The sequence below is a fragment of the Camelina sativa genome, chromosome 18 (assembly GCF_030686135.1).
Source record: "Camelina sativa cultivar CO46 ecotype springtype chromosome 18, ASM3068613v1".
Lineage (NCBI taxonomy): Eukaryota > Viridiplantae > Streptophyta > Magnoliopsida > Brassicales > Brassicaceae > Camelina > Camelina sativa.
The window spans coordinates 21,548,151-21,575,367 of NC_141897.1; the positions used below are offsets into that span (position 1 = coordinate 21,548,151).

At 38.2% G+C, this 27,217-nt stretch overlaps 8 protein-coding genes and 2 pseudogenes across 11 annotated transcripts; 6 read left to right on the plus strand and 4 right to left on the minus strand.

Moving 5' to 3' along the window:
• Window positions 1–1,628: 1,628 nt before the first annotated feature.
• LOC104762493 (recQ-mediated genome instability protein 1-like) lies at window positions 1,629–5,238 on the minus strand. 2 transcript variants are annotated; one of them, XM_087499843.1, is made up of 9 exons: window positions 4,830–5,227; window positions 4,573–4,742; window positions 4,307–4,477; window positions 4,035–4,180; window positions 3,621–3,757; window positions 2,759–3,267; window positions 2,556–2,666; window positions 2,341–2,472; window positions 1,629–2,104 (listed from the first exon to the last, which is right to left on the minus strand). In XM_087499843.1, exons 1-9 carry the CDS (start codon window positions 5,125–5,127, stop codon window positions 1,955–1,957), a joined length of 1,824 nt encoding a protein of 607 aa, XP_087355969.1. In that variant the 5' UTR covers window positions 5,128–5,227; the 3' UTR covers window positions 1,629–1,954. The 2 variants fall into 2 exon arrangements, with proteins under 2 accessions (XP_087355969.1, XP_010484096.1); XM_010485794.3 differs by having other exon boundaries at window positions 4,573–5,238.
• On the plus strand, window positions 5,086–8,911 carry LOC104762494 (DEK domain-containing chromatin-associated protein 2-like). Of its 2 annotated transcripts, none has more exons than XM_010485796.3 (11): window positions 5,086–5,855; window positions 5,959–5,992; window positions 6,459–6,538; window positions 6,681–6,740; window positions 6,828–6,941; window positions 7,024–7,104; window positions 7,175–7,243; window positions 7,492–7,912; window positions 8,030–8,127; window positions 8,223–8,253; window positions 8,360–8,911. In XM_010485796.3, the coding sequence occupies exons 1-11, from the start codon at window positions 5,511–5,513 to the stop codon at window positions 8,566–8,568; spliced, it is 1,542 nt and encodes a 513-aa protein (XP_010484098.1). In that variant the 5' UTR covers window positions 5,086–5,510; the 3' UTR covers window positions 8,569–8,911. The 2 variants fall into 2 exon arrangements, with proteins under 2 accessions (XP_010484098.1, XP_010484099.1); XM_010485797.3 differs by having other exon boundaries at window positions 7,178–7,243.
• A 600-nt stretch (window positions 8,912–9,511) lies between these two features.
• LOC104763651 (fatty alcohol:caffeoyl-CoA acyltransferase-like) lies at window positions 9,512–11,451 on the plus strand. The gene is given in 6 exon segments (XM_087499844.1): window positions 9,512–9,724; window positions 9,727–10,067; window positions 10,520–10,573; window positions 10,575–11,052; window positions 11,055–11,164; window positions 11,167–11,451. Coding segments are annotated over 6 exon segments (1,266 nt in total). The 5' UTR covers window positions 9,512–9,639; the 3' UTR covers window positions 11,365–11,451.
• Window positions 11,452–11,580: 129 nt separating this feature from the next.
• LOC104762496 (glutamate-1-semialdehyde 2,1-aminomutase 1, chloroplastic) lies at window positions 11,581–13,665 on the plus strand. Its single transcript, XM_010485798.3, has 3 exons — window positions 11,581–11,906; window positions 12,107–12,925; window positions 13,037–13,665. The coding sequence occupies exons 1-3, from the start codon at window positions 11,736–11,738 to the stop codon at window positions 13,457–13,459; spliced, it is 1,413 nt and encodes a 470-aa protein (XP_010484100.2). The 5' UTR covers window positions 11,581–11,735; the 3' UTR covers window positions 13,460–13,665.
• A 285-nt stretch (window positions 13,666–13,950) lies between these two features.
• Window positions 13,951–15,447, plus strand: LOC104762497 (putative inactive flavonol synthase 2). The gene is made up of 3 exons (XM_010485799.3): window positions 13,951–14,411; window positions 14,727–15,054; window positions 15,133–15,447. The coding sequence occupies exons 1-3, from the start codon at window positions 14,032–14,034 to the stop codon at window positions 15,346–15,348; spliced, it is 924 nt and encodes a 307-aa protein (XP_010484101.1). The 5' UTR covers window positions 13,951–14,031; the 3' UTR covers window positions 15,349–15,447.
• Window positions 15,448–17,423: 1,976 nt separating this feature from the next.
• Window positions 17,424–19,368, minus strand: LOC104762498 (putative flavonol synthase 5). 2 transcript variants are annotated; one of them, XR_015589251.1, is made up of 3 exons: window positions 18,472–19,204; window positions 17,985–18,238; window positions 17,424–17,870 (listed from the first exon to the last, which is right to left on the minus strand). XR_015589251.1 is itself a non-coding variant. In XM_010485800.3 (3 exons), exons 1-3 carry the CDS (start codon window positions 18,891–18,893, stop codon window positions 17,616–17,618), a joined length of 999 nt encoding a protein of 332 aa, XP_010484102.1. In that variant the 5' UTR covers window positions 18,894–19,368; the 3' UTR covers window positions 17,424–17,615. The 2 variants fall into 2 exon arrangements, 1 of the variants encoding a protein (XP_010484102.1); XM_010485800.3 differs by having other exon boundaries at window positions 17,985–18,306; window positions 18,472–19,368.
• A 1,527-nt stretch (window positions 19,369–20,895) lies between these two features.
• On the plus strand, window positions 20,896–22,726 carry LOC147923128 (uncharacterized; annotated as a pseudogene).
• Window positions 22,727–22,849: 123 nt separating this feature from the next.
• LOC147923129 (uncharacterized) lies at window positions 22,850–23,872 on the plus strand. The gene has a single exon (XM_087497923.1). The coding sequence runs from the start codon at window positions 22,850–22,852 to the stop codon at window positions 23,870–23,872; it is 1,023 nt and encodes a 340-aa protein (XP_087354049.1).
• A 270-nt stretch (window positions 23,873–24,142) lies between these two features.
• Window positions 24,143–24,658, minus strand: LOC147923130 (uncharacterized protein At4g04775-like; annotated as a pseudogene).
• Window positions 24,659–25,431: 773 nt separating this feature from the next.
• Window positions 25,432–27,088, minus strand: LOC104762499 (flavonol synthase 3-like). The gene is made up of 3 exons (XM_010485802.3): window positions 26,459–27,088; window positions 25,996–26,323; window positions 25,432–25,856 (listed from the first exon to the last, which is right to left on the minus strand). Exons 1-3 carry the CDS (start codon window positions 26,830–26,832, stop codon window positions 25,638–25,640), a joined length of 921 nt encoding a protein of 306 aa, XP_010484104.1. The 5' UTR covers window positions 26,833–27,088; the 3' UTR covers window positions 25,432–25,637.
• Window positions 27,089–27,217: the final 129 nt, after the last annotated feature.

The window sequence follows — 27,217 nt, forward strand, 5'->3', positions numbered from 1 at the left end:
ATTTTATTTATTGACAACGGTTGCATTATTATATATTTGATTTCTTGGCATTGTTTTCTCTAATTTGTTTGAAAAAAAGCTGTTGATAACGAGCCATTCAACTCACGAATCATAATACTATCGAAATCTAGTTTATAGATTAGGCATTAAGCCAACCTTTAGACCTTGACTTCTAAACGTATATATTCCAGTTTCAGAGCTAAAATCTTAAAATTTTAAAATATATTAAAATGAAGACGTATGGAAGCGAGCACAATATTGTTCACTTTCTAGATTTAAAATACATTAAGAAACACGATTTCTTTCGTATACAATACGGTTTCTTTCTATTCCTCTACTTTTGTATTTGTGTTTTTACGTATATAAAAACTTGGAATGAGTTTGATAAATAAAAATGAATAGATAATTCGAAAGCCTACACCCACAAAGAAAGATGTAGGCCCATAATATAGAAAAAATAGAAGATCATGTTGCTCAACTGTTTTGTTAAAAAGTCCACTAGTTAACGAGTTCCATATGTGAATACTATTAAAACACAGCACTTGTGTTACACAATAATGAAGAAATGTGTAGGTCTTGTGACAGAAGAAAACAAATCATATAAATTCATCTGTCGAAATTGATAACATGATTTCGATCGATTTTTATCAAAGAATTTTGTTGAGATATAGACATGAGCCAAAAATCTTTAGAACAATCATTAATATAATACTTTTAAAAGAAAGTAAACTTTTCTAACAAAAGAAATGTTGATAAGAAAAAAAATTGAAAGGTCTTTAAATCCCATCACTTAGTGGGTGTAAAAGCAAAGGAGCATAGATGGATGGATGAAGATGACCTATATTGTTGTGTGCTACGTTGTAGCATTACATCTATTATAGTGGCTAATTTCGTTATTCTTTTGATTCGTTTCAAATTTCAAATTGTTTCTTTTACGTCTAATGACACTCTAAATGGCTTCTTTATGTAGATGTAACCTGACTCTGGAAGAAAAACAACTATTTTTTAAAAAATAGCTAGGCATCATCAAAACGTTTGGAGTAGATTAATCGAAGAATCATGATCTTTATATTAATATCCCATTTTGACATATTCATTGACCGATTTGATTCATCGGGACCCCCCAATATGATTTTGGCTACCTTACCCTAGCTAGACCAATATATAAAATCCGAAACGATTGTTTTTTCTTATTAGAACAGAAGAGAAAAACGAATAAAAGACTTTGGTGTATATTCAAAAGGAAACTACCGAAAGAACATAACACTGTGTTTTTTTCTCGAACAAGAGTCAGAGTTAAATTCGGCCAAAAAAGAAGAAAAGACTCGACCTTCAAATCAAACAAAACTTATCAATCCCCGATTCTTGTTTTTTCCCATAATGGACAATCGTTGAATATGCGTCACCAAATCATATAAGAAAATCTATTGGCAGGAAACAAAAACCGGAAAACTTTTGCAAAAAGTTTAAATTGATCACAATGGGTGATGAATGATGATTGAGGTGAGAATGAGATGTTTATCTACTCAAAGTTGTTAGTGCCTGTAAAACATAGATCATAAAATAGTAATATTGCTATTATCTGTATAATAGTAATATTCTTTCAACGCCATATCAAGATCACCAAATGACAATAAATTCATAACAATCTGCCATATATATAAACCTTTGTTTTATCCTCTAAAACATACAAGTTCATTAAAAAAATTTACACACCTAAGTCTACTTGTTTGAAAAGAAAAAAGAACTACTTGTTTTCTATAGATTTATCTTTAAAAGAGCAGAACTGGAATCAGGGAAGTATACTACCCGCCGGATTCAATTTAATTACCCAGAATGATATACCCGGTTTAGTTGAACCAGGAAGTCATTCCTAAGCAGAGCTATAAAGGAAGTCAAGTCACCAAAAGCTCTCACTGTTTCACAAGCTTTTAGTTGACTACTAGATCAAGACTCAAGGGGATAGAACAAGAACTGGATTTAAGTTTGAGGATGATTTGATTCTTTCAAAGAGTAACCGAGCATCAGTTAACGAACATCCCTGATTCATTTCAATTGCTACCGGATATTGCGACGATCTGTTCATTTCTACCACCATTATTCCCTGCAGTAACATAAAAATGAACAATTTATAAAAACATGTCTTCCTAAGCGTAGCTTGGTTTGTCTCTGATTGGGTCTTCACACTCAGTCCTAATGAGCTTGTATATAAACTAGTCTTCTATATACAACTTATGTTTGATGTATCTGATCATAGAACAAATTCTATATACAACTTATGTTTGATGTATCTGATCATAGAACAAAGACAGTCTAAAACTGATATGTTAGCAGGTTTACCTCGAAGTCAGCGAGAAAAAACTGGAAGCGTTTCAGTTTCTCTTTCATCATGGCATTTACTGATGTTGGTGCTGAAGAGGAAAGAGCAGCTGTGACTTCCATGGATGAATGACCTATCCTGTTTTGTACAACCTGCAGAGGGAATACCATGGACAAGATGGGTGATCTTAATTCTAATTCGTCAAAAGTTTTGCGAAATGAGGGATAGGACTCACGTCGTTATGGAGCAAGATCTCACAGATGAGACTACCATCATCGACGTAACATAGAAGCTCATACGTAGATTGTTGCTTGAACTGGAATTTCTTCACTCCGGTTAGGAAGCACTGCAAGAAAATAGATACTTTAGTTACAAAGATTGAAATCCTGATGGATAGAAGACTGAGTTTGAGAGTATTTTGATAAGTGGTGTTAGTACTTTGATCCTTCCTTGAACAGAATGCATGGTATCTTTCATTACTGCCCATTTTTGAGACAACTCGGCTAAGTAAGTGAAAGGCTTCTCTGTATTTGTAAGCACAGAAGGTCCTTCCAAATCGATAACCATATTACTGACTTCTACATCTGCTAGACCGCCTGAACCTGAACCATGTACATGAGACGTTGTGTCCCTTACACGACCAGTCTCAATATGCATTTCTTCAACAAATGAAGTCACGTTAGATGTTTGTTGATCCAATGTATTTCCACCAACGCTGTTGGAAAAAGATCTTGTACCACTGCAACTAGTACCAGCTGTGGATGATGCCCGGTGAATGTTACTAGAAGTTGAGTGTACATCAGAAAACGTTCTTTCCCCGTGCGCAGAAGCAGTATCAATCTGCATATGCTCAACCCTTGACACAGTAGCTTCCACATTGGTAGAAGCAGGAGGCTCATCCATTCTCCGTGAACTATTGTGAGTTCCCGTTACATTTACGGGTACGCCTGCCATAAGTGTTTTGGTTAAAAGAGAGTCAATAGCCACTAATAGTCTCAAAATAAAGTGGTTGTCTCATGTTACTAAAACTACGAACTATGCTTGTGCTCTAGATATAAACGAGAAAATGGGAAAAGTCTGTTTCCTTTGATTCAAAACTGTCGTTTATCCACTTTCTTGTGATGGAACAAATAATTACTCTAGTTCAGGGTTGACAGTAATGAACACTTTGGCAGGGTTGACAGTAATGAACAATAATTACTCTCGTTTTGTGAACTCTAGTTTTGAAACATGCAGCTATTTTCTTGTTGACATGCCGTTGTTTTTCTGAACAAGAAGATTAATGTAGAAAAAATCCTACCTTGAACATTGGCCTGAGCCTGACTAGCATTGCCTGAGGTAGAACTATTTACATGATTGCCAGTATCATTGCCATTTAGCGACCACGCCGCTAGAGTTGCTCTGGTTGCCAATGAAGGAACCACTCCTCTCGTTGTTCTGCAAAAGTTGAAATCAGGTAAGAACTTTGACAAGAAGGGTAAAATTTACAACTGCAATTAGAAAAGACAGTTGGTAGTGTGTAATAAGCCGTGTTTTAACTTATATCATGCATCTTGTTTCCACAGAATTAACTTAAACTAGTAAATCGTAAGGCATACTCAGAGAAATACATCATGACACAACTTTCGAATATGAATATGAAGTGAACGAGGGAAAATAAGCTGGAGAAAAGTCGAGTTCTAAACAAAGTAAACCATTCTTTGAATAAATCTACCTTTTCCCTCGTGGAGGTTTGTTTACTTCAACAACCAGACGCTTTCTTGCTTCTTCAAGTTCTTCAACCATCCCTCCTAAAACTTCTACAATTTCAGGTACTAGCATTAAAAGTCCATGCCGAACTTGTACACTAGATACAACAATCTGCATTGAACTGTTCTTATCAGTGCTTTAACTAAAAACACTGACATGTTTAAGGATGTACTAGTTTTCATCCCAAAAGATAATCTACCATTTTAACAACTACAATTCCCAAAAAGAAACACACACCTTTAAACCAGCAGGAGACAAGACTTGAAGATCTTTAATAGGCCTGTATTCCATACCAAAAACGCGTTGAACACCATCTGTCATGGACAGCTTAAGGCACCTCTTAAGCCCTGCATTAGCGTTTTCATACCTTCCTTTGAGTGGACATCCAATGTTAACAATCTCATCAACCTAAATTAAAACAGAAATGTTCAGCCAAAATCACACATTGTGCATTAAATATATATATATATATATAAGCAGTTCCAACAAAACAATCAAATAACCTGAAGAACAAACGGACCAGGGAGTTCTATAAGATTCATAGACGCAACATTCCGAGGAAGAACCCCACCTCCGCATATATTCATATCGGAAAACATGAACTGCTCAAAGCAATGCTTAGCTTTCGCTGCAACATCGAGGCGGGAAAATTGCGGAATCGAAATTTCAAGTCCTGAAAGACAAGAGACCCACCACTCTCTCTTCAATTTAATCCCTAATCGAGAAAGAATCTCACTGATCGGCGATTCATAGTTATTACCGCTCACAAAATCCGACTCTGTCTCCGACAAATCAACCGGATACGGAGTAGGAATACTAGAATCCGGCGGTGTGGGAGGCGGATTACCAAAGACGTCGATAATCTCAACTTCCGATACATCAATTGCTTCGCCGGGATTAGGGTTAGAATTCGAAGCTACTGAGGTTTCCGGTTGTAGTACAGCTGAGGCTATACCACCGCTCCGAGCAGAATCACCAATTCCGCTTGTTCCAGTTTCATCTTCGTCTTCTTCTTCTTCGTCGGAGGAGTATCGGAGTTGCAGCCGTCGTCTACGCATTTCGCCGGTGAAATTTAGGGATTTTTTTTGGTTTTCCCTCCAAATTCAATTAAGTGCGGAACTTAATTGGGCTCGTTAGGAATAAAATTGGGCCAGTTATAAAACTGGGCCGAATATGTTCTTTGCAAGTATATATGATGTGTATGTATATAAAATGGGTTAGTTTTGCCGCGAGCTTGATTTTGGTGAAAGTTTTGGGGGTTGACGAAAGAGCCCGCCTTTGTGTTCCTGAAAATTTTGAAAAAAAATCCCCAAATTTTTTTATTCTTCTTTTTGTGTTTCTTCTCTTCTTCATAATCTTTGAATTAGGGTTTTCTAGTTTCCCAAATCTGATATTTTTTTCTCTTTTACCCTTTTTTTCCTCATCTTGATTTGGGTCTAACATGGCGACTGAAACCCTAGAAGACAAGAAGATACCGGAAGTGGAATCTCCGGCGAAGGATGAGGATACTGTTGCTGCCAAGGAAGCAAAAGCGGATTCGCCGATAAAGGATGAGGCGGAGAAGAAAGAGGGAGAATTGGAGGAGAAGGATAAAGAAGACGATGTAGAAAGTGAAGAGGAGGAGGAAGAAGAAGAAGAAGAAGGAAGTGGAAGTAAGAAATCGTCGGAGAAAGAAACGGTGACTCCGACTAGTGACAGACCAACGAGGGAGAGAAAGAAGGTTGAGCGTTTCTCCTTGTCTACTCCTATGCGAGCTACACCCAGCAAGTCTGTTTCAATTGGAAAGGTTTGATCTTTTATGTAAAAAATTTGATATTTTTTCTTTCGTATTTGTTAGAATTGGAATCAATTAGTTATGGGTTTCTGTCTCTCTGTGTTTAATTTTGTAGGGTCGTGGAACACCTCTCAGGGAAATTCCCAATGGTACGTATACGATTCAGTTCTGTTTGTGATTGTTTTGATTCTTGTGATGTGTAGATCTGATTGTTGTGAGGCAGAATAATGAACAATCTGGGCTGGTTTGGCAAATCTTAGATCTAGAAGATTATGAGATAGCTGCTGTGAGATTGTTTGTCTTCATTGCTATGCTTGTAGTAGATAGAACCATTTCATTATAAAAGCTTGGGCTTTTGGTTTCCTTTATTATATTCTGACGTTCTGGTAGCCTATAACTTACTGTCCATGATTTGGTTATACTTGGGTAAGTTTCAGTTTGGTTTTTCTTTTTGGTAGCGAACTGCTCTGTGGTTGATGAGAAGATGATAAAATGTTTGGTTTTTCTTTCTTTCTTTCTTTCTAACTTGAGGGTGAGAATTTTGGTTCTTTTAGTGGAGTCTTGATTACATTTATTTACAATTAGAAAGCTTTCTGATAACGTTGGCTGTTTCAGTGGCTCATAAACTATCCAAGAGAAAAGCTGATGACAACCTGATGTTACTACACACCATTCTGTATGGGAAGAAAGCAAAGGTGCTTTAAATGTTGCTCACATTTGATATGTAGATTTCACTTTCAAGCTTTTTGTCTCTGTTAATATGGATGTTGTCTTGGAATTTTCGCTTTGCCAGAGTGCATAGATACTTAAAGCGTTTCGTGAAAAATTTCTCTGCAGGCACAGATGGTTAAGAGAAACATTGGTCAATTTTCTGGCTTTGCATGGTCAGAGAATGAGGTATAACCCATTTCAAGTTTATTCTGTTACAGGGATGTGTTTGCTGTTTTGCCTTCTGGTAAAATCTCGTATTTTAATGTTTATCAGGAGGAGAAGCAGAGAGCAAAAATAAAAGAGAAGATTGACAAATGCATAAAAGAAAAATTGATAGTTTTTTGTGATGTGCTTGATATACCTATAAACAGAAGCAACATGAAAAAAGTAAGTGATAACATGATGTGGTCTATCTATTTATTGTACCTTGTTCTATATTCTAAAAAATCCACTATCCTGATACTTCCAGGAAGAACTAGCTGTCAAAGTGCTTGAATTTTTGGAATCTCCCAAGGAAACAAGAGATGTTATTATAGCTGATCAAGAAAAGGTACTGTTGGATTCTGTACATTATTGTTCTACATGTTCATTCCCAATGAGAGCATTGAGTTCATTTTTAGCAGGCCAAAAAGCGCAAGAGTACACCAAAAAAGGGGAAATCTGGAGAATCTTCAGACACCCCAGCCAAGGTTTGTACTTTGTTGATCATCTTAATTATCTAATTTGTATTCCTTGCCTGCTATTGGCGCCTTTTTAGCTTGTTTTCTTAGACTTTCTGCATATGAGTGATGTAAAATTTTGATTTTTAATGTGTATGGTCGGATTATAATGATTTGCATGAATAGTTATATGCTTTTTCATCTATGTGACTTGATTAAGCTGTTGATCACGGGTTGTACTGATATCCTTTCTTTGTGTATGTTTTGTCTCTACGCAGAGAAAAAGGCAAACAAAAAAGCGAGATCAGCCATCTGACACGGAAGAAGGCAAGGATGAGGGAGATGCTGATTCTGAAGGAACTAATAATCCTCATGAAGAAGATGATGCGGCGCCAGAGGAAGAAAGTGACCATGAAAAGACTGACACTGAAGATGAAAAAGAAAAAGCAGAGGATGAGAAACCATCCAAAAGGAGAAGCTCATCGAAAAAGACTGTAGAGGAGAGCTCAGGGTCGAAAGGTAAGGATAAGCAAGCTTCTGCTAAAGGTTCCGCAAAATCTGGTGAAAAGTCCTCCAAACAAATTGCTAAGTCAGCCTCGTCCCCGGCTAAGAAGCAAAAAGTTGATCCTGTCGAGCCTTCTAAAGAGAAAAGCAAGAAACAGCCGAGTAAGCCACAGGCTAAGGGATCTAAAGAGAAAGGTTACAACCATTCTCAGCTGCTTCTGATGCTTAGACTCGTTTGATTTATGTTTTTAAAGAAATTATTCCATCTGATTCCTTTATTATTTGTTATCTTCTATCATGGATTGGATACAGGAAAAGCCACTAAGAAAGGCAAAGCCAAAGAAGAGCCTACCAGAGAAGAGATGCTTGAAGTGGTGTCCAAAATTCTGAAGGAAGTAGACTTCAATACGGTAAGATGGTTTGATTTTCCCAAATTTGAATACAATGGAATGGTCTAAAAACCTTGAATAGTTGTTCTCACACAATTTGTTTTTCTTAATAACAGGCAACACTATCAGATATTCTGCAGAAGCTAAGTATGTTCTTGGTTTTTGGTTTTATTATTTATTTCGCAATTTGTGTTTTTACTTTCCAAATGTTCAGGATCTTTTTGCTAACATATGCTGTTTGTGATAACGTCAGGCGAACATTTCGGTGTGGAACTGTCACATAGAAAACCAGAGGTGAAGGATGTGATCACAAATGCCATAAATGCAATGACTGATGATGAAGAAGATGATGAAGAGGAAAAAGCTGAGGCTGGAAGTGACAAAGAGAAGGAAGAAGAAAAAGGAGAGGGAGACGAGGCTGAAAGTGACGAAGAGAAGGAAGAAGAAGAGAAAAAGGATTAAGGTTGGGAGTTTGGATCCTCTTCTCTCAAAATCTGATGTGAAGGAAAGCAGCAATTGTGACACAACTTTTGTGTGAATCAGAGGTAAAATTTAGAGTGTGTCGAATCTGTACTTTGTGTAATCTCTATAGTCTGACTCTCATTATGTAGTTTAAGTGTCTTTTTCTTCTTGTGTAGCTGTTACCTGTTAGGTTTATTAATCCTTGTTTTATTTGATAGCCAGATACTGTGGGGAATTTTACTTCTTTGTTTTACCGATTTGTGGCTTGGTGTATCATGAACGGAATGGTGAACTTGAAACTTTTGTAGGTTAAAAAAAAAGAATTACCTGATGAAGTTTTGGATTTGATGGAGAAGTAAATTCAGTTTTTCTTGACGCCAAGTTACATTCAATAAACAAAACTATAGCCTATAGGGATGGTACAACTAATGCTATTTATTTATACAATATTCTACTAATGCTACTAAATCACAATATATCGAAAGAATCGTTACATTTAAAGAAAAGCTATTATCCAAATGCGACCTTGTTTGTGAACTGAACGTAATCAACAGAATAGACCCCTTTACATAGACTTCTCACTTCTGCGGTTTTAACAAAATTGCACTAGATAATATTTTGAGTTTTTGAAATAGCGGCATCACATCCGCCCAATTTTAGATGGGATCAGTCTGGTAAAAAAAAAAAAACGAATCATACTCTTTCAACCTATCATTTTTAACAGTGACTTTAGTAATGCATGCAAGATTATTTTGAACCAAGCTTAATTACATAGTCAGTTCTATTTGACCGATCTAACTGGTCACAACACCTCTAATCATACCAGATTTTAAAAGTATTCAAGTCGTCAGATTAACATGTGTTCCTCAAGACGTCTTTCGCTCGCTCTCTTTTTTCTTTCTTCTACCATTTGCTGAAATCTTTGCTTGTACCATAATTAACCTCAAACCCTGGCCTCTACTTAACCCCTTTCATAAAATCCTCCTAGAAAATTAAATCTATCCTCAATTCTCCAAAACTACATCTTTAGAGTTTTCTTTACCGAAGATATATACCCTGATTCCTTGAAAAATGGCCGACTCATTCGAGCTCATTGTAACCCGAAAGGAACCTGTTCTTGTCTCTCCAGCCTCTGAAACTCCGAAAGGTCTCCATTATCTCTCGATCAAAACATCGCCATCATCGTCAAAACTTTCTACTACTTCAAATCAAACTCAAGATCCAACGAGGAATCCTATGAAGTTATCAAGAAGTCACTCTCCGAGGTTCTTGTTCACTACTATCCTGCCGCCGGGAGACTCACGATCAGACCCGAAGGAAAGATCGCTGTGAATTGCACTGGAGACGGAGTTGTCGTGGTGGAAGCTGATGCCAATTGTGGGATAGAAAAGATAAAGAAGGCTATGTCGGAGATTGATCAACCAGAGACTCTTGAAAAGCTGGTTTACGACGTTCCCGGTACTCGGAATATTCTTGAGATCCCTCCCGTGGTTGTTCAGGTGAGGAGTTGATTACTATTTTTGGTTGCTGTTTTTGTGTGAGTGAACGAACATGACCTATACTAGGTTGGTCCGATATTGGTTTCAAATAAGTATATTATATAGTAGGAGTGTTAAATATTGATTCATTATCATGCATATGCATAAATACGCTAATTAATAATAAGAAAGAAAACCCATGATATTATTCCCACTAACAAATACATAATTTTTTAGTCAAATCCGAATTGACGATTTAGAAGATTATTGTGAATCTGTGAATTGTGAATGTCGACCAAATAATTTATCAGGATTATTATTTGCCAATATGTAAATCAACATATAATGTTTGGATATACTCTTGTTTTCTTGGGGCAGAACATTCGTTAATACGACTGAATTAATCATTTTTAGTTGATCGCATATATTGTATACTATGCTTCCATACAACTTAATTTTGTTTGGTTTGTTAGGTAACAAATTTCAAACGTGGACTAGGCATGAACCACAATATGTTCGATGGTATCGCAGGCCGCAGCCATGGAGTTCCTCAACTCTTGGGCCGAGACTGCTCGTGGCCTTCCTCTCTCTCTTCCACCTTTCTTGGACCGCACACTTCTCCGACCACAAACTCCACCAAAGATCGATTTCCCACACAACGAGTTCGAGGACCTACAAGACATATCCGGCACGGGAAAACTCTACTCCGACGAGAAACTCGTCTACAAATCCTTCCTCTTCGGACCCGAAAAACTGGAGAGGCTCAAGATCATGGCAGAAACAAGATCCACCACTTTTCAAACCCTAACCGGATTTCTATGGAGAGCTCGTTGTCAAGCTCTAGGGCTTAAACCTTATCAACGGATAAAACTTCTCTTTGCTGCAGACGGACGGTCGAGATTCGTTCCGGAACTTCTTAAAGGATACTCCGGAAACGGGATTGTGTTCACTTATTGCGTTACAAAGGCAGGTGAAGTAACCTCAAACCCTCTTTCTCATTCTGTGGGTTTGTTAAAAGCGCCGTTGAAATGGTCAACGACGGTTTCATGACGTCAGCGATTGATTACTTCAAGGAGACTCGAGCTAGGCCGAGCCTAACGGCTACGCTTCTTATCACCTATCACGTCGTGGTCAAAAGCTGTCGTTTCATACAAAGGATTTCGGTTGGGGTGAACCGGTTGTGTCTGGACCGGTTGGTTTACCTGAGAAGGAAGTGATTCTGTTCCTCCCATGTGGCAGTGACACAAAGAGTATCAATGTGTTGCTTGGACTTCCTAGTTCGGCTATGAAAGTGTTCCAAGGACTTATGGATGAATAAATCTTATTCATGCATTGTATGTAGTCTTTGAACTGATCATAATCTTTTTAAAACAAATAATGATGAACGATGACGTGTTTTGTGATATTACAAATACTTGTCGTATGTAGTAAAGCTCAAATTTTAAATTTCCAATTCAATTAAAATACCAGAGATATGAAATAAATTAAAATATTGTTCAAAAATAAAATAAATTAAAATAAATGATTTGAGAGACTTGGGTAACCCGACCCGGTAAATATAAAAACCCGGTGGGTGGGCATCGCCTTATCTTGTTGACTCTTCTTCTTCTTCTTCCTCTGAAAATAAAGAAAAGCCCCACCCGCTACATTGGATTCCCAACAACTCCGACCGCGACTTTCAGAGCAAAGATGTCGGCGACGCTTACAGGATCGGGAACTGCTTTAGGGTTTTCGTGCTCCTCGAAGAAAGCTTCTTCTTCTTCTTTTAACCGATGCTGCATCAAGATGTCTGTTTCCGTCGACGAGAAGAAGAAAAGTTTCACTCTTCAGAAATCAGAGGAAGCTTTCAATGCTGCCAAGGTATATTGATTTCGCCCTTTTCATTTGATTGATTCTAAATCATTGATTTCGTGAATTATAGTCTCGCCAGAATGATCAATCCTTAGTTCAGGAATGCAAAGTTGTCTCTTTTCGAATCTTCGTGATATGAATGTGTGTTACCTTATATAATCCCTGACTAATGGAAAAAATTGATCTTTTCTTGTTAATCTCATGAAAAGAATCTAATGCCTGGAGGTGTGAATTCCCCTGTTCGAGCCTTCAAATCCGTTGGTGGTCAACCAGTTTTGATCGATTCAGTTAAAGGCTGTAAGATGTGGGACATTGATGGAAATGAGTACATTGACTACGTTGGATCTTGGGGACCAGCTATTATTGGTCATGCCGATGATGAGGTACTCGCGGCTTTAGGTGAGACGATGAAGAAAGGAACAAGCTTTGGTGCTCCTTGTCTCTTAGAGAATGTTCTAGCTGAGATGGTTATATCAGCTGTTCCAAGCATTGAAATGGTTCGCTTTGTCAACTCTGGTACTGAAGCCTGTATGGGTGTGCTACGTCTCGCCAGAGCCTTCACTAACAAAGAGAAGTTCATCAAGTTTGAAGGGTGTTACCACGGTCACGCCAACGCCTTCCTTGTTAAAGCTGGTAGTGGTGTTGCTACTTTAGGGCTACCGGACTCACCTGGTGTCCCTAAAGCAGCTACTTCAGATACCTTAACAGCTCCTTACAACGATCTTGAAGCTGTTGAGAAGCTCTTTGCTGCGCATAAAGGCGAGATCTCTGCGGTTATTCTTGAACCTGTTGTTGGTAACTCTGGATTCATCCCTCCTACACCGGAATTCATCAACGGTTTACGCCAGCTGACTAAGGACAACGGTGTTCTTCTCATCTTCGATGAAGTCATGACAGGCTTTCGTTTAGCTTATGGTGGTGCCCAAGAATACTTTGGGATCACGCCTGATCTGACAACTCTTGGAAAAATCATTGGTGGTGGTCTTCCCGTGGGAGCATACGGTGGGAGACGTGATATTATGGAGATGGTGAGATCTGGCTCTATACTTAGAAGAAGCTTTGAAACTTGGTGGTGGCCGTTCTGTTTTATGGTTTTCAAAACTATATATAAACAATGTTTTGTGTTCTTTTCTTTGTAGGTTGCGCCTGCAGGACCGATGTACCAAGCTGGGACTCTTAGTGGTAATCCACTGGCAATGACCGCAGGGATTCACACTCTGAAGCGGCTACAGCAGCCAGGAACATACGAGTATTTGGACAAGATCACAAAGGAGCTAACCAACGGAATCTTAGAAGCCGGAAAGAAAACACGGCATCCAATGTGCGGTGGTTACATAAGCGGTATGTTCGGTTTCTTTTTCGCAGAAGGACCGGTCTACAACTTTGAAGATGCAAAGAAGAGCGACACCGAGAAGTTTGGTAGGTTTTTCAGGGGAATGTTGGAAGAAGGTGTTTACTTTGCACCGTCTCAGTTCGAGGCCGGGTTTACAAGCTTGGCTCACAGTCCCAAGGATATAGAGTTCACTATTGCTGCGGCCGAGAGGGTCCTCAGTAGGATCTAGAATGTTCTATATAACCCAACCCTGAGTCTAGTTTCATAATCTTCTATTTTGGGGACATTGTTTAGTGAGATGAATTTTGTTTATCTTTTGTTTCATCGGTAGAGCTTGGGAATTTTCTTTTGTTTCCTGTTAATGTAATGATTTATTGAGTTGTATACTGATATGTATAATAATCATTTTAAACGGGGGAAAAAGACTTTCTAAAATCATTAGCCTGATGACACAAACAACGTTTTCTTGTTGGAGACTTGTAGTTTTTGATTTGATATATAAAGGATTTGCGCAAGGTAGTAGGTGACTGATTAGTGATCATTAGGTAGTAAAGTGAATGTTTTGTGTACTGAAATATCATAAATAAACGAAAATTGCATAAGTTAGTAGATGATTAGGTAATGTAGTGAATACTTTTGTGCATAAACAAATAATATTGTATTATTCAAACAATAGGCGTGACAAATAAAACAAACAAATAAGGTTGAAAAACCGTACTTGCCTGTGCTACTCATCACAAACTTTCACAAATTCAAACTTATAATATACCTCTCACCTCCCCATTATTTTCAGCAACAATAATGGAGATCGAGAGAGACAAACACACGTCTCTTCTGGCCGAGACGATCCCAATAGTCGATCTAAGCAACCTTGACGAAGAGCAAGTGTCTCGTGCGGTGGTGAAAGCGAGCGAAGAGTGGGGGATCTTTCACGTGGTTAATCATGGAATCCCGATGGATCTGATAGGGCGGTTGAAGGAGGTTGGTGCACAGTTCTTTGATCTCCCGGAGACAGAGAAGAATGCCGTAGCCAAACAAGCTGGCTCCAAAGACTTCGAAGGTTACACCACGAATCTCAAGTATGTCAAAGGAGAAGTTTGGACCGAGAATCTTTTTCACAGAATCTGGCCACCCTCGTGTATCAATCTTAGTTACTGGCCCAAAAATCCTCCTCAATACAGGTACTAACTAATCTTTGGCTACAAATAAATTGTATAGCTAGTTAGGGAACCAATATCATAGGCTAAAGTATTTTAAGATCTAACTGTTTTACGTTGAATTTTGAAAGAAATAATTATACTGCATGTAAAATGAATAGTTACTGAATGATTTAATTAGTAAAAAGTAAAAAACATGAAAACATTAGAAAATAAAATAAAAACTTTTCATCACCATTATTATTTCGTTTTCGTATCCAATTCATTCTGTTGATACGTTTCCATGTTAACCATTTATCATCCGTTTGATTGTTGGGACATGGCAATTCTAATTTCTAGGGAAGTGATTGAGGAGTACACAAAGGAGACTAAGAAGCTATCAGAGAGGGTTTTGGGGTATTTATCAGAGGGATTAGGGTTACCACGTGAGGCCTTGATACAAGGTCTTGGCGGCGACTCGACCGAGTATGTAATGAGGATCAACAACTATCCTCCTGACCCCAAACCGGATTTGACTCTGGGAGTACCAGAGCACACTGATATCATCGGGATCGCAATCATCGTCACCAATGAAGTTTCAGGGCTCCAAATTTTCAAGGACGATCGCTGGTTCGATGTTCACTACATTCCCACTGCCATAACCATCAACATTGGCGATCAGATTCTGGTTTGTTTCTCTTAATGATAAACATAGTTCTATCAGTTGATTTTTAAAATAATCAATTTAATTTTGTGGAATTTGTAGAGGCTGAGCAATGGCAAGTACAAGAATGTGTTGCATAGAGCAATTGTGGATAAGGAAAAGAAGAGGATGTCATGGCCGATTTTTGTGGATGCTAATCCTGATGTGGTCATCGGACCGTTGCCGGAGCTAATTACCGGCGATAACCCCGCTAAGTTCAAGCCTATTACATGCAAGGACTTTAAGTACCGTAGACTCCTTAAACTTCCAGTCGAGTGAACTCAAATATAATTATGAGTCTTGTCTCTTGTGTGTTTACTTTTTTTTTTTTTTGCTAAATCGTTAATATCATATATATGAAAGATTCGGTATTACAAATGATATAAGACCTGCAGGTTGGTCCTTGGCAAAAAAAAATAAAAACAAGAATCAACTAAGATTCAAACTCAGAAGCACAAATTTTGATCTCTTATCTGAACCACAATGTGAAGAGATTCCTAAACTTCCTCCTTCCCTTTCGGGCTGCAATAGTGTTTGTGATTTGGCGGTCAATATCCTTGAAGAGATTGAGCGGCGGTATGGTTGTTTGGTTGTGAATGCGATTGTTTTTCTCTCTCCATACAGTATAGACTATTGTCTGGGTTAAGAGAAGTCGAAGGGTGGATGGTGAAGTAGGACTTCTCCCTTTTGCCCAAGATAGGAGTGAACTCCAAGTGGAGAAATGAGAGCTTTGCTGACTTAGTCTTCGCAGACCCAAAGTCCAAATAACTTGAGTGAACACGTGCAGTGAAGGAACAAATGATCTCTAGTCTCTGCAGCTGCAGAACAGAGGGAGCAGGTGTCCGAAACTTGTAATCCCCAAGAAACAAGTCTTGCCATCGTTGGAAGCCTATCCAGGTTTGTCACCCAGAAATTGAAAGCATGTTTAGGCGTTGATCCTTTGAACCACACGAGCTCTGCCAAATCTTTCTCTACATCTCGTGGTCTTAAGACCTCCCAGGTTTTTCTAACAGAGAATTTCTGAGTTGATTGTCCATCTATCACCCACTCATAGGAGTCTTCTAGTGTAGAGTGACTTGGTATATCAATAGTCGATAGATAGATTTGCAGAGAAACATCAAAATCTGAGCGTGGGTTTGCAAGTACCCAGCCCTCCATGTTACATGCATCTCGTACTCTTGAGTTCAGAAGAATTCTCAGTCAGTGAGGGCCCTCTGCACCTAGACAATCAAATAAGGGACCCAAAGGTGTCTAATTATCAAACCAGAACCAAGCCGTTGAGCCGTTTCCAATGTTGCAAGAGATGAAACGTTTTGCCAAGCTTCTAAGCTTAAGTAAAGCTTTCCAGAGCCAAGAGTCATTCTGCTTTTCTTTGATCTCCCAGAAACTGCAGGCATCGAGCCTATGGTGATGGTGCTGCCAAGCCACCCAGAGAGACCCGCTGTTTGAGAAAAGCAACCAAACTAACCTCAGGCATAGAGTGGTGTTCCAAACAGAAAGTCTTCGCATCCCTAACCCTCCTTCCTTCTTTGGTAGACAAACTGTAGACCAAGCAACTTTTGTTTTGATGTGGTTTTCTATATTACCTGACCATAGGAACCTTTGGCAAAGTGATTCAATTTTCCTTATGCAGCCTTTGGGAAGCATGAAGGTTGAAATCCAGAAATTTATTGTCCCATAGATGACTGATGAAAGCAGTTGGGCTCTTCCTACAAAGGAAAGAGATTTTACTGCCCAAACTTTGAACTTTGAAACGAGCTTATCCAGAAGGGGAGAATATTCATTTATTCTAAGCTTCCTGGTCATTAAGGGCAACCCGAGGTATCTAACTGGAAAGGAGCCAAAAGGAAACCCATAATCTGCAGTTGCTGAGAGATCCAAAGTAGAAAGTCCTGCATGGAAAAGGACAGTCTTATCTCTGTTCATAACTAGACCAGACCAGCCTGCAAAGTCTTCGAGAGTCTCATAAATTCCATAGAAAGAAGAGCTGCTTCCATCGTAGAAAATCATCACATCATCAGCAAACATCAAGTGAGAGATTTTCAGGTTTTTTGTTTGAGGATGATAGGATATGTAGCCCGAATCAAACCTTGATGAGATCAGCTTTGAGAACACTTCACTTGTGTGTTTACTTATATTGTTTAAATTTTTAAATAATGGGCATGTAAAAGATAATACTATTACTAGACGCATACCCGCATTAATACACTCAAAAGTATTTTTATACATACTTTTAAATATCATTGAATCTAGAAATATATTGAGTATTGTGTTTTATATTCTTTTCGAAAATCCACACGTGACGAGTAGTAGTAGTAGACAAAATAAACAATAAATCAACGCAGAACAAATAATGCGGTTAAAACGTTACAATTCAAATTTGATTATATTAAAATGTACAACACACAACATACACAAAACAAAATGCTGTAAATTGATTATTAGAGGAAGACGTCAACACTCATTATTAAAATAGACGCAATATATAACCCAAGAAAGAACCAATACTTTGGACAATACATCGTAACTTATTGAGGGATTCTTTGTTAATGGGTTTTCAGAAGAGTGGATTCTTTATTATATAGCTTGTCGAGCGCCCAGTTTTGCATCGTCTTGTGCAAATAGTCTTGATAAACTAAAGTCTCGAATTTTGGAGGATTCTCGTCTCCGGTAAGCTCCGGCAAAGGTCCGACCAACAAATCATGCCTAGGCGAAACAAAAACCGGCCAAGAAATCCTCAATCTTTCCTTATCCGACTTCGCTCTGTGAAGCACGTTCTTGAACCTCCCGTTGGTTATCCTCTACAATTTATTTGAATCCACACATCAACCCCTAAACGTTCTCAAATCTAACCTAATATATATTTATATTTATCATAAAAACTAAGAAAAAAAAAACAGAATCAATAAGAGTACCATGAGTTGATCGCCGATGAAAACAACCATAGCGGAGTCGATATACTTAACGTCAAACCATTGTTCGTTTTTGAAGACTTGAAGTCCAGGAACCTCATTGGGGATGAGAAGTGTGATTGCCCCTAGATCGGTGTGCGCCGCCGAACCTCCTATTGCTTTTGGAGACGGCGGATAGTAGTTAACCCTAATCAAATACTCTGCCTTTTCCCCACCTAAACTTTGTGTCAACGCAACACGAGGTAACCCTAATCCCTCTGATAACAAACCAAGAATTTTCTCTGTTAGCTTCTTCACATGCCTTGTGTACTCCTCATTAACCTCCCTGAAACCCCCACGTCCCAATATATCAACCAAATAAAATCCAACTTTTGACTTTGTGATTTTGTTAGGAAATAAATTATAACCTAAAAACATAAGTTCTCTATTCATTACCAATTGGTTCGGAAGTACTAACTCGTACTATTATTATATTAGGAAAAGTACGTACCTGTATTGGGGAGGATTCATAGGCCAATACTTATAGTTGATGATTGAGGGTGGGGAGAGTTTGTGAAGCAGATGTTCGTCCCAAGACTTACCACCTTCTAGATAGTTCTTCTTGTATCCTTCAATGCCTTCATCTTTCGCCACTGCTTCCTTTTCTGCCTCCGGGAGGTCGTAAAACTGCTTCCCAACCACTTGCAGCTGCCGCATCAGCTCAGTTGGAATTCCGTGGTTAACCACCTGAAAAATTCCCCACTCTTCACTCGCTTTCGTCACCTCATGCACCAGGAACTCTTCATCAGAAACATTTAGATCAACGACGGGAATGTCCAGTTCCATGCTTCCCCCAAAAGTTGGTCTCACCAATTGCTTACGCAAAGACGGGAGAGACGAAGAAGATGTGTTGAGGTTTCTCTCGTCTTCCATGGCTTCACTCTAGTGTCCAAGTTGGTTTTTCTTATATGTGATAGATGTGAGAAGGAGAAGAGAAGGCTAAAAAAGGGGATTAAATTAAAAGGAGAAGATAATGTTTTTGGAACGAGAATGTGTTGTGGTTTCTCTCGTCTCTAATATGTCAAAGGGGAAGTTAATTTGGACCGATAAATTTTTGTGGAAATTTGTAGAGGCTGACCAATGAGAAGTACAAGAATGTGTTGCGTAGAGCAATAGTAGATAAGGAAAAGCAGAGGATGTCATAGCCTGTTTTTGTGGATGCTAATTCGGATGTGGTCATCATCAGACCATTGCTGGAGCAAGTTGTTGGAGATATATAATCCTGCTAAGTTCAGGCCTATATTACATATTTACATGCAAAGACTTAAGTGCCGTAGGCCCCTTAAACTTCCATTCGAGTGAACTCCAATATTATCAGTCTTGTATGTTTACTACATATTTCTAAAATTCTGAATAACAGGCATATAAAAATATATATATTATTAGAAAAATGCCCCATTCCGCTCAAAAATATTTTTTTAAATATCATTGAATCTAGAAATTAAGTAATATTGTATTGTAGCTATACATGATTAAACAAAAAAACGATGATCTCGACGATTAATTTCTGTCTACAAGGAAAATTAAAAAGTGGCTTCTCTTGTTTTGTCACTTTGTTTGGTAATATTACTGTGTTGTCAAATAGGTTGATAAGATGATGACAAAAAATATTTGTAAGCAAGCATTAATGGATAAGTATGGTAAGATTTTGTTGGGCTGAAGATGATTCGAAGTTCGGAAGCTGATGGCTAGATATTAAGATCTGAAAGCACCATGCACCATGTGACATTTGGATTATGTGATAATGGCCCAACAAAAAAATCTTGTAACTACAATAGTTGTAATAGCGTAAAGATGAGAATTCGATTCTCAACAACTCTTTCTCCCACATTTTATAATTTTTTTCTGATAAATTATTTTCACATATTAACTGGTTTTTTTTTTAAAAAAAAATAAAAAATAAATTACATTATATATTGAAATAATATATTTGACAGATTTTGAAAAACAAAAAAAAACATTTGTAAGCAATTATTAGTTCGTTGGGCTAAAAAGTAATATTGATTCTTGAAACGCTGATGGCAAATGAAAGCCCCACCCACTGATATTTGGCCTATGTGATAATGGTCTGACAATAAAAAGTTGTAACTACACCATTTATACTAGCGCCTAACTTTATTGGTGGTCGTAACCATCTAAATTATCGTGTATCTCTTGCAAGTTGCAAGTGACAGAGTTCTGCCAACCAAACAATCCAAACATTGGTTTGCCTTGGTAAATCATTAGAAGCTCTGGAATTATAACTTATATTGTAGATTTGTAGTTCTGGAAATGAATTATACCAAGATTATGTAAAAATGTTGTGCTTTGACACCAACCAAGATAATTATATATATATATGTAAAATGAGATTCGCTATGATGTTTCATCTCACTCAGCAGTCCAAGTATAAAGAAGATTACCAACCAAAAAAAATCACTTTTTTCTTTTATATACTATCATTCTTCTATAAAGGATCCTGTCCGAGACCGAGGAAAAATGGCTTTTTCATACCTGGACAAAGCCCATATGTTCGATTTATACGTCGGACTATGGCATGTGCGTTAAAATACATTGACTTTAGAAAATAAGAACTACATATCTCAACTATTGTTTTTGTGCTAACATATACAAAAACGTGATTAATTAGTAACTCTGTTAATTTTTCCGTTAAGCCAATCTGACGTGGAATCCACGTGTGAAGGTAGAAGCAAACGACGTCGTTTTGGTTTATTTGAGAGTGTTAATTTTTGTCCAAAACAACGTCGTTTCTCATTTGTCCCTAAATCTATCTCTCTTCCTCGAATCGATCTCTCTCGCAAAAGAACCCTAGCGTTTGGGGATTTCGGAGTTTCCGGTTAATCGGAAAAAATAGGAGCGGCGGAAGTTAATTGCGATGAATCTCGATGTTACCGATGAGACGAGAGTCGAAGAGCCAGTTCCTAGAAAGTAAATTTCTCCTTTTAACATTTCTGAATTTTGTTATTGTTGACCGTTTTTGCGTTTTAATGGTAGATGTCGATAGATAGTTTGAGTATTTGTTGTATATAGTTGCATAGAGTGATTGATTATTAATGGGTCTGTTGGGGATACAAAAAATCTCGGTTCTTTATTGTTCCACCCCAAAAATTCACACAATTTTCTTTATTTTTTCAGCCCTGATGCTGATGATGATGCTACTTTCCAGATTTACCATGGTGGAAAGTTTGTCAATGCAGAAGGTAATGTGGCTATATATGTTGGAGGTGAGAGTCACACTCTTGAATGCAAGTCGGAAGCAGTTTTTACAAATATGTTGGAGTCTCTTGGGGTGTCTTTGTTTGGTCATAGGATCTGGTACAAACTTCCATTTGAATCTTGGAGAGAGTTGAAGCTGCTGTATAATGGGAATTTTCAGAAGATGTGTCTAGCTGCTATGTTTACAAAATCCGTTGAGCTATATGTGGAAAAGGATGAGATATCTAAAGCAGATAATGGGGATAGAGGTCGTGATGATGATAATGGGGATAGAGGCCGTGATGATGATAATGGGGATAGAGGTCGTGATGATGATAATGGGGATAGAGGCCGTGATGATGATAATGGGGATAGAGGTCGTGATGATGATAATGGGGATAGAGGCCGTGATGATGATAATGGGGATATAGGTCGTGAAGCAGTCAACGAGGAAAGAACTTGTGATGGTGAAGATGATGTTAGGCCAGGTTATGTTAGAGGCGGTGATGATGATGAGGAAGATGATGTTCGAAATGGTGATGATGAAGAGGAGAGTTGCGATTCAGAGTCAACTCCAATGAATTCAGATGATGAGGATGATGGCCAAAAAAGTATTAGATACAAAAAAAGAAGTGGCGAGATAAGATTGGGGCAGGTATTTGACAGCATACCGCTATTCAAAGAAGATGTGGTTGATTATTCTCTTTAAACAGGAAATAATGTGAAGTACACAAGATGGGGATCCGAGAAATCTGAAGTGAGATGCGCTCTTGGTGGTGGTTGCAACTTCCGAATCTACTGTTCTTTTCAGAAACTCAACAACATGTACCAAGTCATGACTTGTGATGATGAACATTCTTTTGTCCCTAACAAGTTTAGCAAGATAGTGAAGGATGGAGTCATTAGGAGAAATCCTAATTACAAGCCAAAGGCGTTACAAGAAACATTTGAGGACCGTTACAACTTGGTGGTGACAAATGATCAGTGTAGAAAGGCGAAGGCTAAAGCAATAAAAGCCATACAAGATGAACATGATCAGCAATTTGCTCGACTGAAAGACTACCATCTAGAGCTCATAAAGTAAGCTCATGTCCTATTGTAACTTTTGGAACTTGTTGTAGTTTGACTGTTTAATATTAACTTTGTTTCTTGTTTTTGACAGTTCTAACCCGGGATCAACTGTGGAGGTGGGGACAGTCCGAACTGATGATGGTATTGAGAAGTTTGACACATTCTACGTATGCTTGGCAGGACTCCGAAAGACATTTAATGCTCATTGTCGACCCATAATTGGGATAGATGGTTGTTTCTTGAAGAACAATGTCAAAGGTCAGCTGTTGGCAGCTATTGGAAGAGATGCCAATAACCAGTTCTATCTAGTTGCATGGGGTATTGTGCCTATTGAAAATACAGAGAGTTGGATTTGGTTTATTAAACTTCTTAAAGCAGACTTGAATCTGGGTGATGGAGAAGGATTTAGTCTCATCTCAGACCGACAGAAGGTATGTTAACTTATCTAGTTGTAATGCAATATATAATATGAGTTTAACATCTAATTGTAATGCTATGATATAATTTTTTATAGGGTTTGCTTATTGCTGTGGAACAAGAGTTGCCCAAAAGTAGAACATCGCATGTGTGCTCGCCACATATATGGGAATCTAAGGAGAGCATACCCAGGAAAAGAATTGCCTAAACACCTATTTTGGACTGTTGCGAAAAGTTTCAATGAGGCAGACTATAACAAAACCATGGAAGAGTTGAAGCAGTTTCATCATGCTGTTTATGAGGCAGTGATGAATAAGAATCCTAAGAATTGTAGCCGTTCTTTCTTCAAGTGCACATCACTGTGCGAAGATGTGTCGAACAACTTCTCTGAGTCGTACAACAACACTATCAACCAAGCAAGAGAGATGCCATTGGTAGCAATGTTAGAGACGATAAGAAGACAATGCTTGATCAGGAATGATATGAGAAGAAAGAAGACTGCAAAGCATAAGGGAAAATACAGTTTGAAAGTGGCCAAAACCATAAAAGAAGAGCAGAGACACTTGAAGTATTGTCAGGTAATCCCTTGTGGCAATGGGCATTATGAAGTGGCTGAACATGTTCATCATGGTTTCAGGGTAGATATGAATGCAAAAACATGTGCTTGTAGAAGGTGGAGTATGACAGGGATACCTTGTCGTCATGTTTTGCGAGTAATTGGGTTGAAGAAGAATCAGAAGCCTGAAGATTTTGTTACATGTGACTGGTTATTGACATCAAGATGGGTTGCTCAGTACAATGAACAACTGATGGGAGTTAATGGTATGTACTTTTGGGAGAAATCCGGTGAACAAGAGCTTCAGCCACCACCTAGAGAGAAAACTAAAGGGCGTATAAAGAAGCAGAAACGAATCAAGGGGAAGAATGAGTCTCCAAAGAAAAAGAGAAAGCAAGGAAAGGAAGTAGAAGAAGAGGCTCCTCCAAAGAAGGTGAAAATAACTAGAGAAGGAATCACTTTGCATGGTTCTCAATGTAGCAAGACTGGAAGAAGCTGTCAAAATCATGGGGTTCAAGGTAAGCAAGCTCAGCCAAGAAAGCGTCAAGGGGAAGGAGGTCCAAGTCAACCAAGTCAAGCCTCACAAGCATCTCAGATTTCACTTGGTGATTAATTGTTTTCTATCTTATGATGTTTAAAATTGTAGGATGATATTTTTTGGATGTTTATGATTCAGTTAGGATTATGGTTTTTTTGGATGTTTCAGTTTAGTAAGGTTAATGATGATGGTGTAAGGTTAAGGATGACTCCGTTAGGATGATGGTGTGATGGTGGTTTTTTTTTTGTCACCTATTTCGGATTCGGATGAAGTATATAAGCCTCAAGATTAAGGATGTTTAACTCCATTGCATTGCATAACTTAAGTCATACAAACTTGTCATACTTAAAAGAAGAAGGCGTACACAACAAACATCACTACACTACACACAATCAAATTTTTGACACAACGTAGAGATTGAATCTCTTTCTCACAACAAGCAATCACAGCTTTAAGTTCTCCAATCTCCTTCTCACATCCTTCTGCAACAGCTTTGATGGCTTGAATTTCATTTCCGTAGCTGTTCGATACGGCCTCACATGTGCGTGTCTCCATTGCTAAACTCTCCATCTCAGCTTCCACATCATATAACCCTTTCTCTAACCTTCCCACATCTCCTTTCAACTTCTCAACAACAATCTCAACCTCTTCCATCTCTTCCACCATGGATATATCGGTCCATTTGAACAAATGTCCATTATTTTCCTTTGAGCCGTAAGGACAACAATGAAAAATTCTCCCTGGATTCTTCAATGTTTATGAAGTCTTGATTATAGACGATGCACCACATCTACTTTTTTTAGGTATTCCTCTTTCTGGTCCACGATGTGTGAAGCTCAATTCTAAGCCAAATTCCCACATAAAAATTCTGCATCTATATTTTCGAAATTGAACAATTGAAATTAAACCAAACACAAAACCAAACTTACCCGAACTAGATGACGAAGACATTGGATCCTATTTTTTCCGATTAACTGGAAACCCCGAAATCCCCAAACGCTAGGGTTCTTTTGCGAGAGAGATCGATTCGAGGAAGAGAGATAGATTTAGGGACAAATGAGAAACGACGTCGTTTTGGGCAAAAATTAACACTCTCAAATAAACCAAAAAGACGTCGTTTGCTTCTACCTTCACACGTGGATTTCACGTCAGATTGGCTTAACAGAGAAATTAACAGAGTTACTAATTAATCACGTTTTTGTATATGTTAGCACAAAAACAATAGTTGAGGTATGTAGTTTTTATTTTCTAAAGTCAATGTATTTTAACGCACAAGTCATAGTCCGATGTATGAATCGAATACATGGACTTTGTCCAAGTATGAAAAAGCTGTTTTTCCCGGAGACCGACATGATTTGGTTTATGAATTGAGAAGAAAAAACTCACAAGACTTGGTTTAAATTTCAAGACTAATCCCACGTGGAAATTTAAATTTAGCAAAAATTAAAATCCACGTAAAGTCCATGAAATATTGGCTAATCAAAGAAAGACAGCAAAATTTTTGTCTCAAATAATTGGATAAAAGGAAACGTGAAAGAGTTTGTGCAAAAAAAAAAAAAAAAAGGAAACGTGAAAGCTATCGAATAACACTTACCTGAGAGCTAAAAAACAAAATAGTAACCGAGAGATCAACGTAGATAAAATAATGCGATTAAAACGTTACAATCCAAATTTGATTATTTTAAAATACGTACAACACACCACATACACAATGCTAAGCTTGATAAATAATATAGAAAAATAACTTCAACACTCGTTATCAAAGCAGACGCAATAACCCAATAAAGAAACAATTGGTCATGATCTGACCTCATCTGTTTTTGGTTATGAGATTTTCTTCTCAGTCAAGAGTAAGCCAATTAAGCTTACGAAATTTGTAATCTTTATAGACATAAGACTTAAATTTGGGAGCACCATCGTCGCCGGAAATTAGCTCCGGCAAAGGTCCGTAGACATGATCAAGGTTAGATTCCACAAAAACCGGCCACGAGATTCTCGTCTTCTCCTTATCCCTCGTCGCTCTATGCTGCACACTCTTATACTTCCCATTGCTCATCCTCTGCAAAATCCACAATTCCAAGAATAATATGGAACGTCTTTAAAAAACCATGCATGGACTTTTATCACATGAAACCTATGGAAATACACATAATGGCTAACTAACTAACTATGGTCTCTCAAATTCATAAACGTCTTACTAGAAATTGATCACCAATGATGACGATGATCCCAGAAGTGGTATACTTTGCATCTATCCAGTGGTCATCTTTGAACACCTGGAGTCCTAAGGGCTCATTAGCGACCAAGAGCGTGATACCATTGATATCGGAGTGACCAGGAACTCCAAGAACCAAATCCATATCCGGACACGGCGGATAGTAATTGATCTTCATCAGATACTCCACCGTTTCGCCCCCTAGACCTTCCTTCAACGCCTCACGCTGTAACCCTAACCCTTCTGATAACCATTCCATGATTTTCTCTGCTAGCTTCTTCATGTGACTTGCGTACTCCTCATTCACCTCCCTGTCATAACCCGCGCGTGGTAAAAAAAAAAATTGTTTTTGAGGATTAAGTCTAAGTTTTTATAAACATGTAATGTAACTTAATTAAGACCGATATATATATAATGTATTAGCAATGAGTGGATCGATCTTATACCTGTATTCAGGAGGGTTTTTAGGCCAGAATCTGTAGTTAACTTTCGAAGGTGGCCAGATCCTGTGAAAGAGATGATCGACCCATGCGTTTCTAGCTGCATCCTCGTACTTGGTCATGTATCCTTCTATGTCCATGGAGTCCTCTGGCTTTGCTACAGCTTCCTTCTCCGACTCCGGAAGCTCAAAGAAGTGGGATCCCACGTCTTGCAACCGCCCTATCAGCTCCGTTGGGATTCCGTGGTTAACCACCTGAAAAATCCCCCACTCTTCGCTCGCTTTTACAACCGCACGTGCCACAAGCTTTTCCTCCTGGTTACTTAGGTCAATGACGGGGATGTCCGCCGAAGAAATGTCTTGGTTTGTATATACCTCCATTGTGGTTTTCAGTATTATTAATCTCTTCTCCTTTGTTTTCGTTGGAAATAATGGCGGATTTGGATCGTACTATAACTTAGTGGTTTAGAGACTTAAGTGATCAGAGAGAGAAGTTGCGGTATGAATTTTACATAGGGGAGGTGACGTATGATTGGGGTCGCCTGTTGTTCGTGTGGGACACTGCTTGCGCTAACTTAACTTTGATTGACAACGTAAGAACTAATACATCGAGTTCAACTGAATAAGTAAGTATATTAGGTAACCTAATAAGTAAGTATATTATATATTATATTTGAATGCAACATCAATCAGATGTTTTCACTTCTAAATAATTGGTTATTTCCCTCAATATTGAATTCCTGCCGACTTTCTAAGAATTGAAAAG

Coding starts and splice junctions, on each gene's coding strand:
- LOC104762493 (XM_010485794.3), bottom strand. CDS start 5,127: ATGCGTAGACGACGGCTGCAACTCCGATACTCCTCCGACGAAGAAGAA. Junction 3,268..3,620: donor GGCTCAGGCCAATGTTCAAG/GTAGGATTTTTT, acceptor CACTTATGGCAG/GCGTACCCGTAAATGTAACG. Junction 2,105..2,340: donor TTTTTCTCGCTGACTTCGAG/GTAAACCTGCTA, acceptor ATGTTACTGCAG/GGAATAATGGTGGTAGAAAT.
- LOC104762494 (XM_010485796.3), top strand. CDS start 5,511: ATGGCGACTGAAACCCTAGAAGACAAGAAGATACCGGAAGTGGAATCT. Junction 6,539..6,680: donor TGTATGGGAAGAAAGCAAAG/GTGCTTTAAATG, acceptor ATTTCTCTGCAG/GCACAGATGGTTAAGAGAAA. Junction 7,105..7,174: donor TTATAGCTGATCAAGAAAAG/GTACTGTTGGAT, acceptor GTTCATTTTTAG/CAGGCCAAAAAGCGCAAGAG.
- LOC104762496 (XM_010485798.3), top strand. CDS start 11,736: ATGTCGGCGACGCTTACAGGATCGGGAACTGCTTTAGGGTTTTCGTGC. Junction 11,907..12,106: donor AAGCTTTCAATGCTGCCAAG/GTATATTGATTT, acceptor TCTCATGAAAAG/AATCTAATGCCTGGAGGTGT. Junction 12,926..13,036: donor GACGTGATATTATGGAGATG/GTGAGATCTGGC, acceptor TTTTCTTTGTAG/GTTGCGCCTGCAGGACCGAT.
- LOC104762497 (XM_010485799.3), top strand. CDS start 14,032: ATGGAGATCGAGAGAGACAAACACACGTCTCTTCTGGCCGAGACGATC. Junction 14,412..14,726: donor AAAAATCCTCCTCAATACAG/GTACTAACTAAT, acceptor TCTAATTTCTAG/GGAAGTGATTGAGGAGTACA. Junction 15,055..15,132: donor ACATTGGCGATCAGATTCTG/GTTTGTTTCTCT, acceptor TGGAATTTGTAG/AGGCTGAGCAATGGCAAGTA.
- LOC104762498 (XM_010485800.3), bottom strand. CDS start 18,893: ATGGAAGACGAGAGAAACCTCAACACATCTTCTTCGTCTCTCCCGTCT. Junction 18,307..18,471: donor ATGAATCCTCCCCAATACAG/GTACGTACTTTT, acceptor TGGGGGTTTCAG/GGAGGTTAATGAGGAGTACA. Junction 17,871..17,984: donor TCATCGGCGATCAACTCATG/GTACTCTTATTG, acceptor AATAAATTGTAG/AGGATAACCAACGGGAGGTT.
- LOC147923129 (XM_087497923.1), top strand. CDS start 22,850: ATGTGTGCTCGCCACATATATGGGAATCTAAGGAGAGCATACCCAGGA.
- LOC104762499 (XM_010485802.3), bottom strand. CDS start 26,832: ATGGAGGTATATACAAACCAAGACATTTCTTCGGCGGACATCCCCGTC. Junction 26,324..26,458: donor AAAAACCCTCCTGAATACAG/GTATAAGATCGA, acceptor GGGTTATGACAG/GGAGGTGAATGAGGAGTACG. Junction 25,857..25,995: donor TCATTGGTGATCAATTTCTA/GTAAGACGTTTA, acceptor TGGATTTTGCAG/AGGATGAGCAATGGGAAGTA.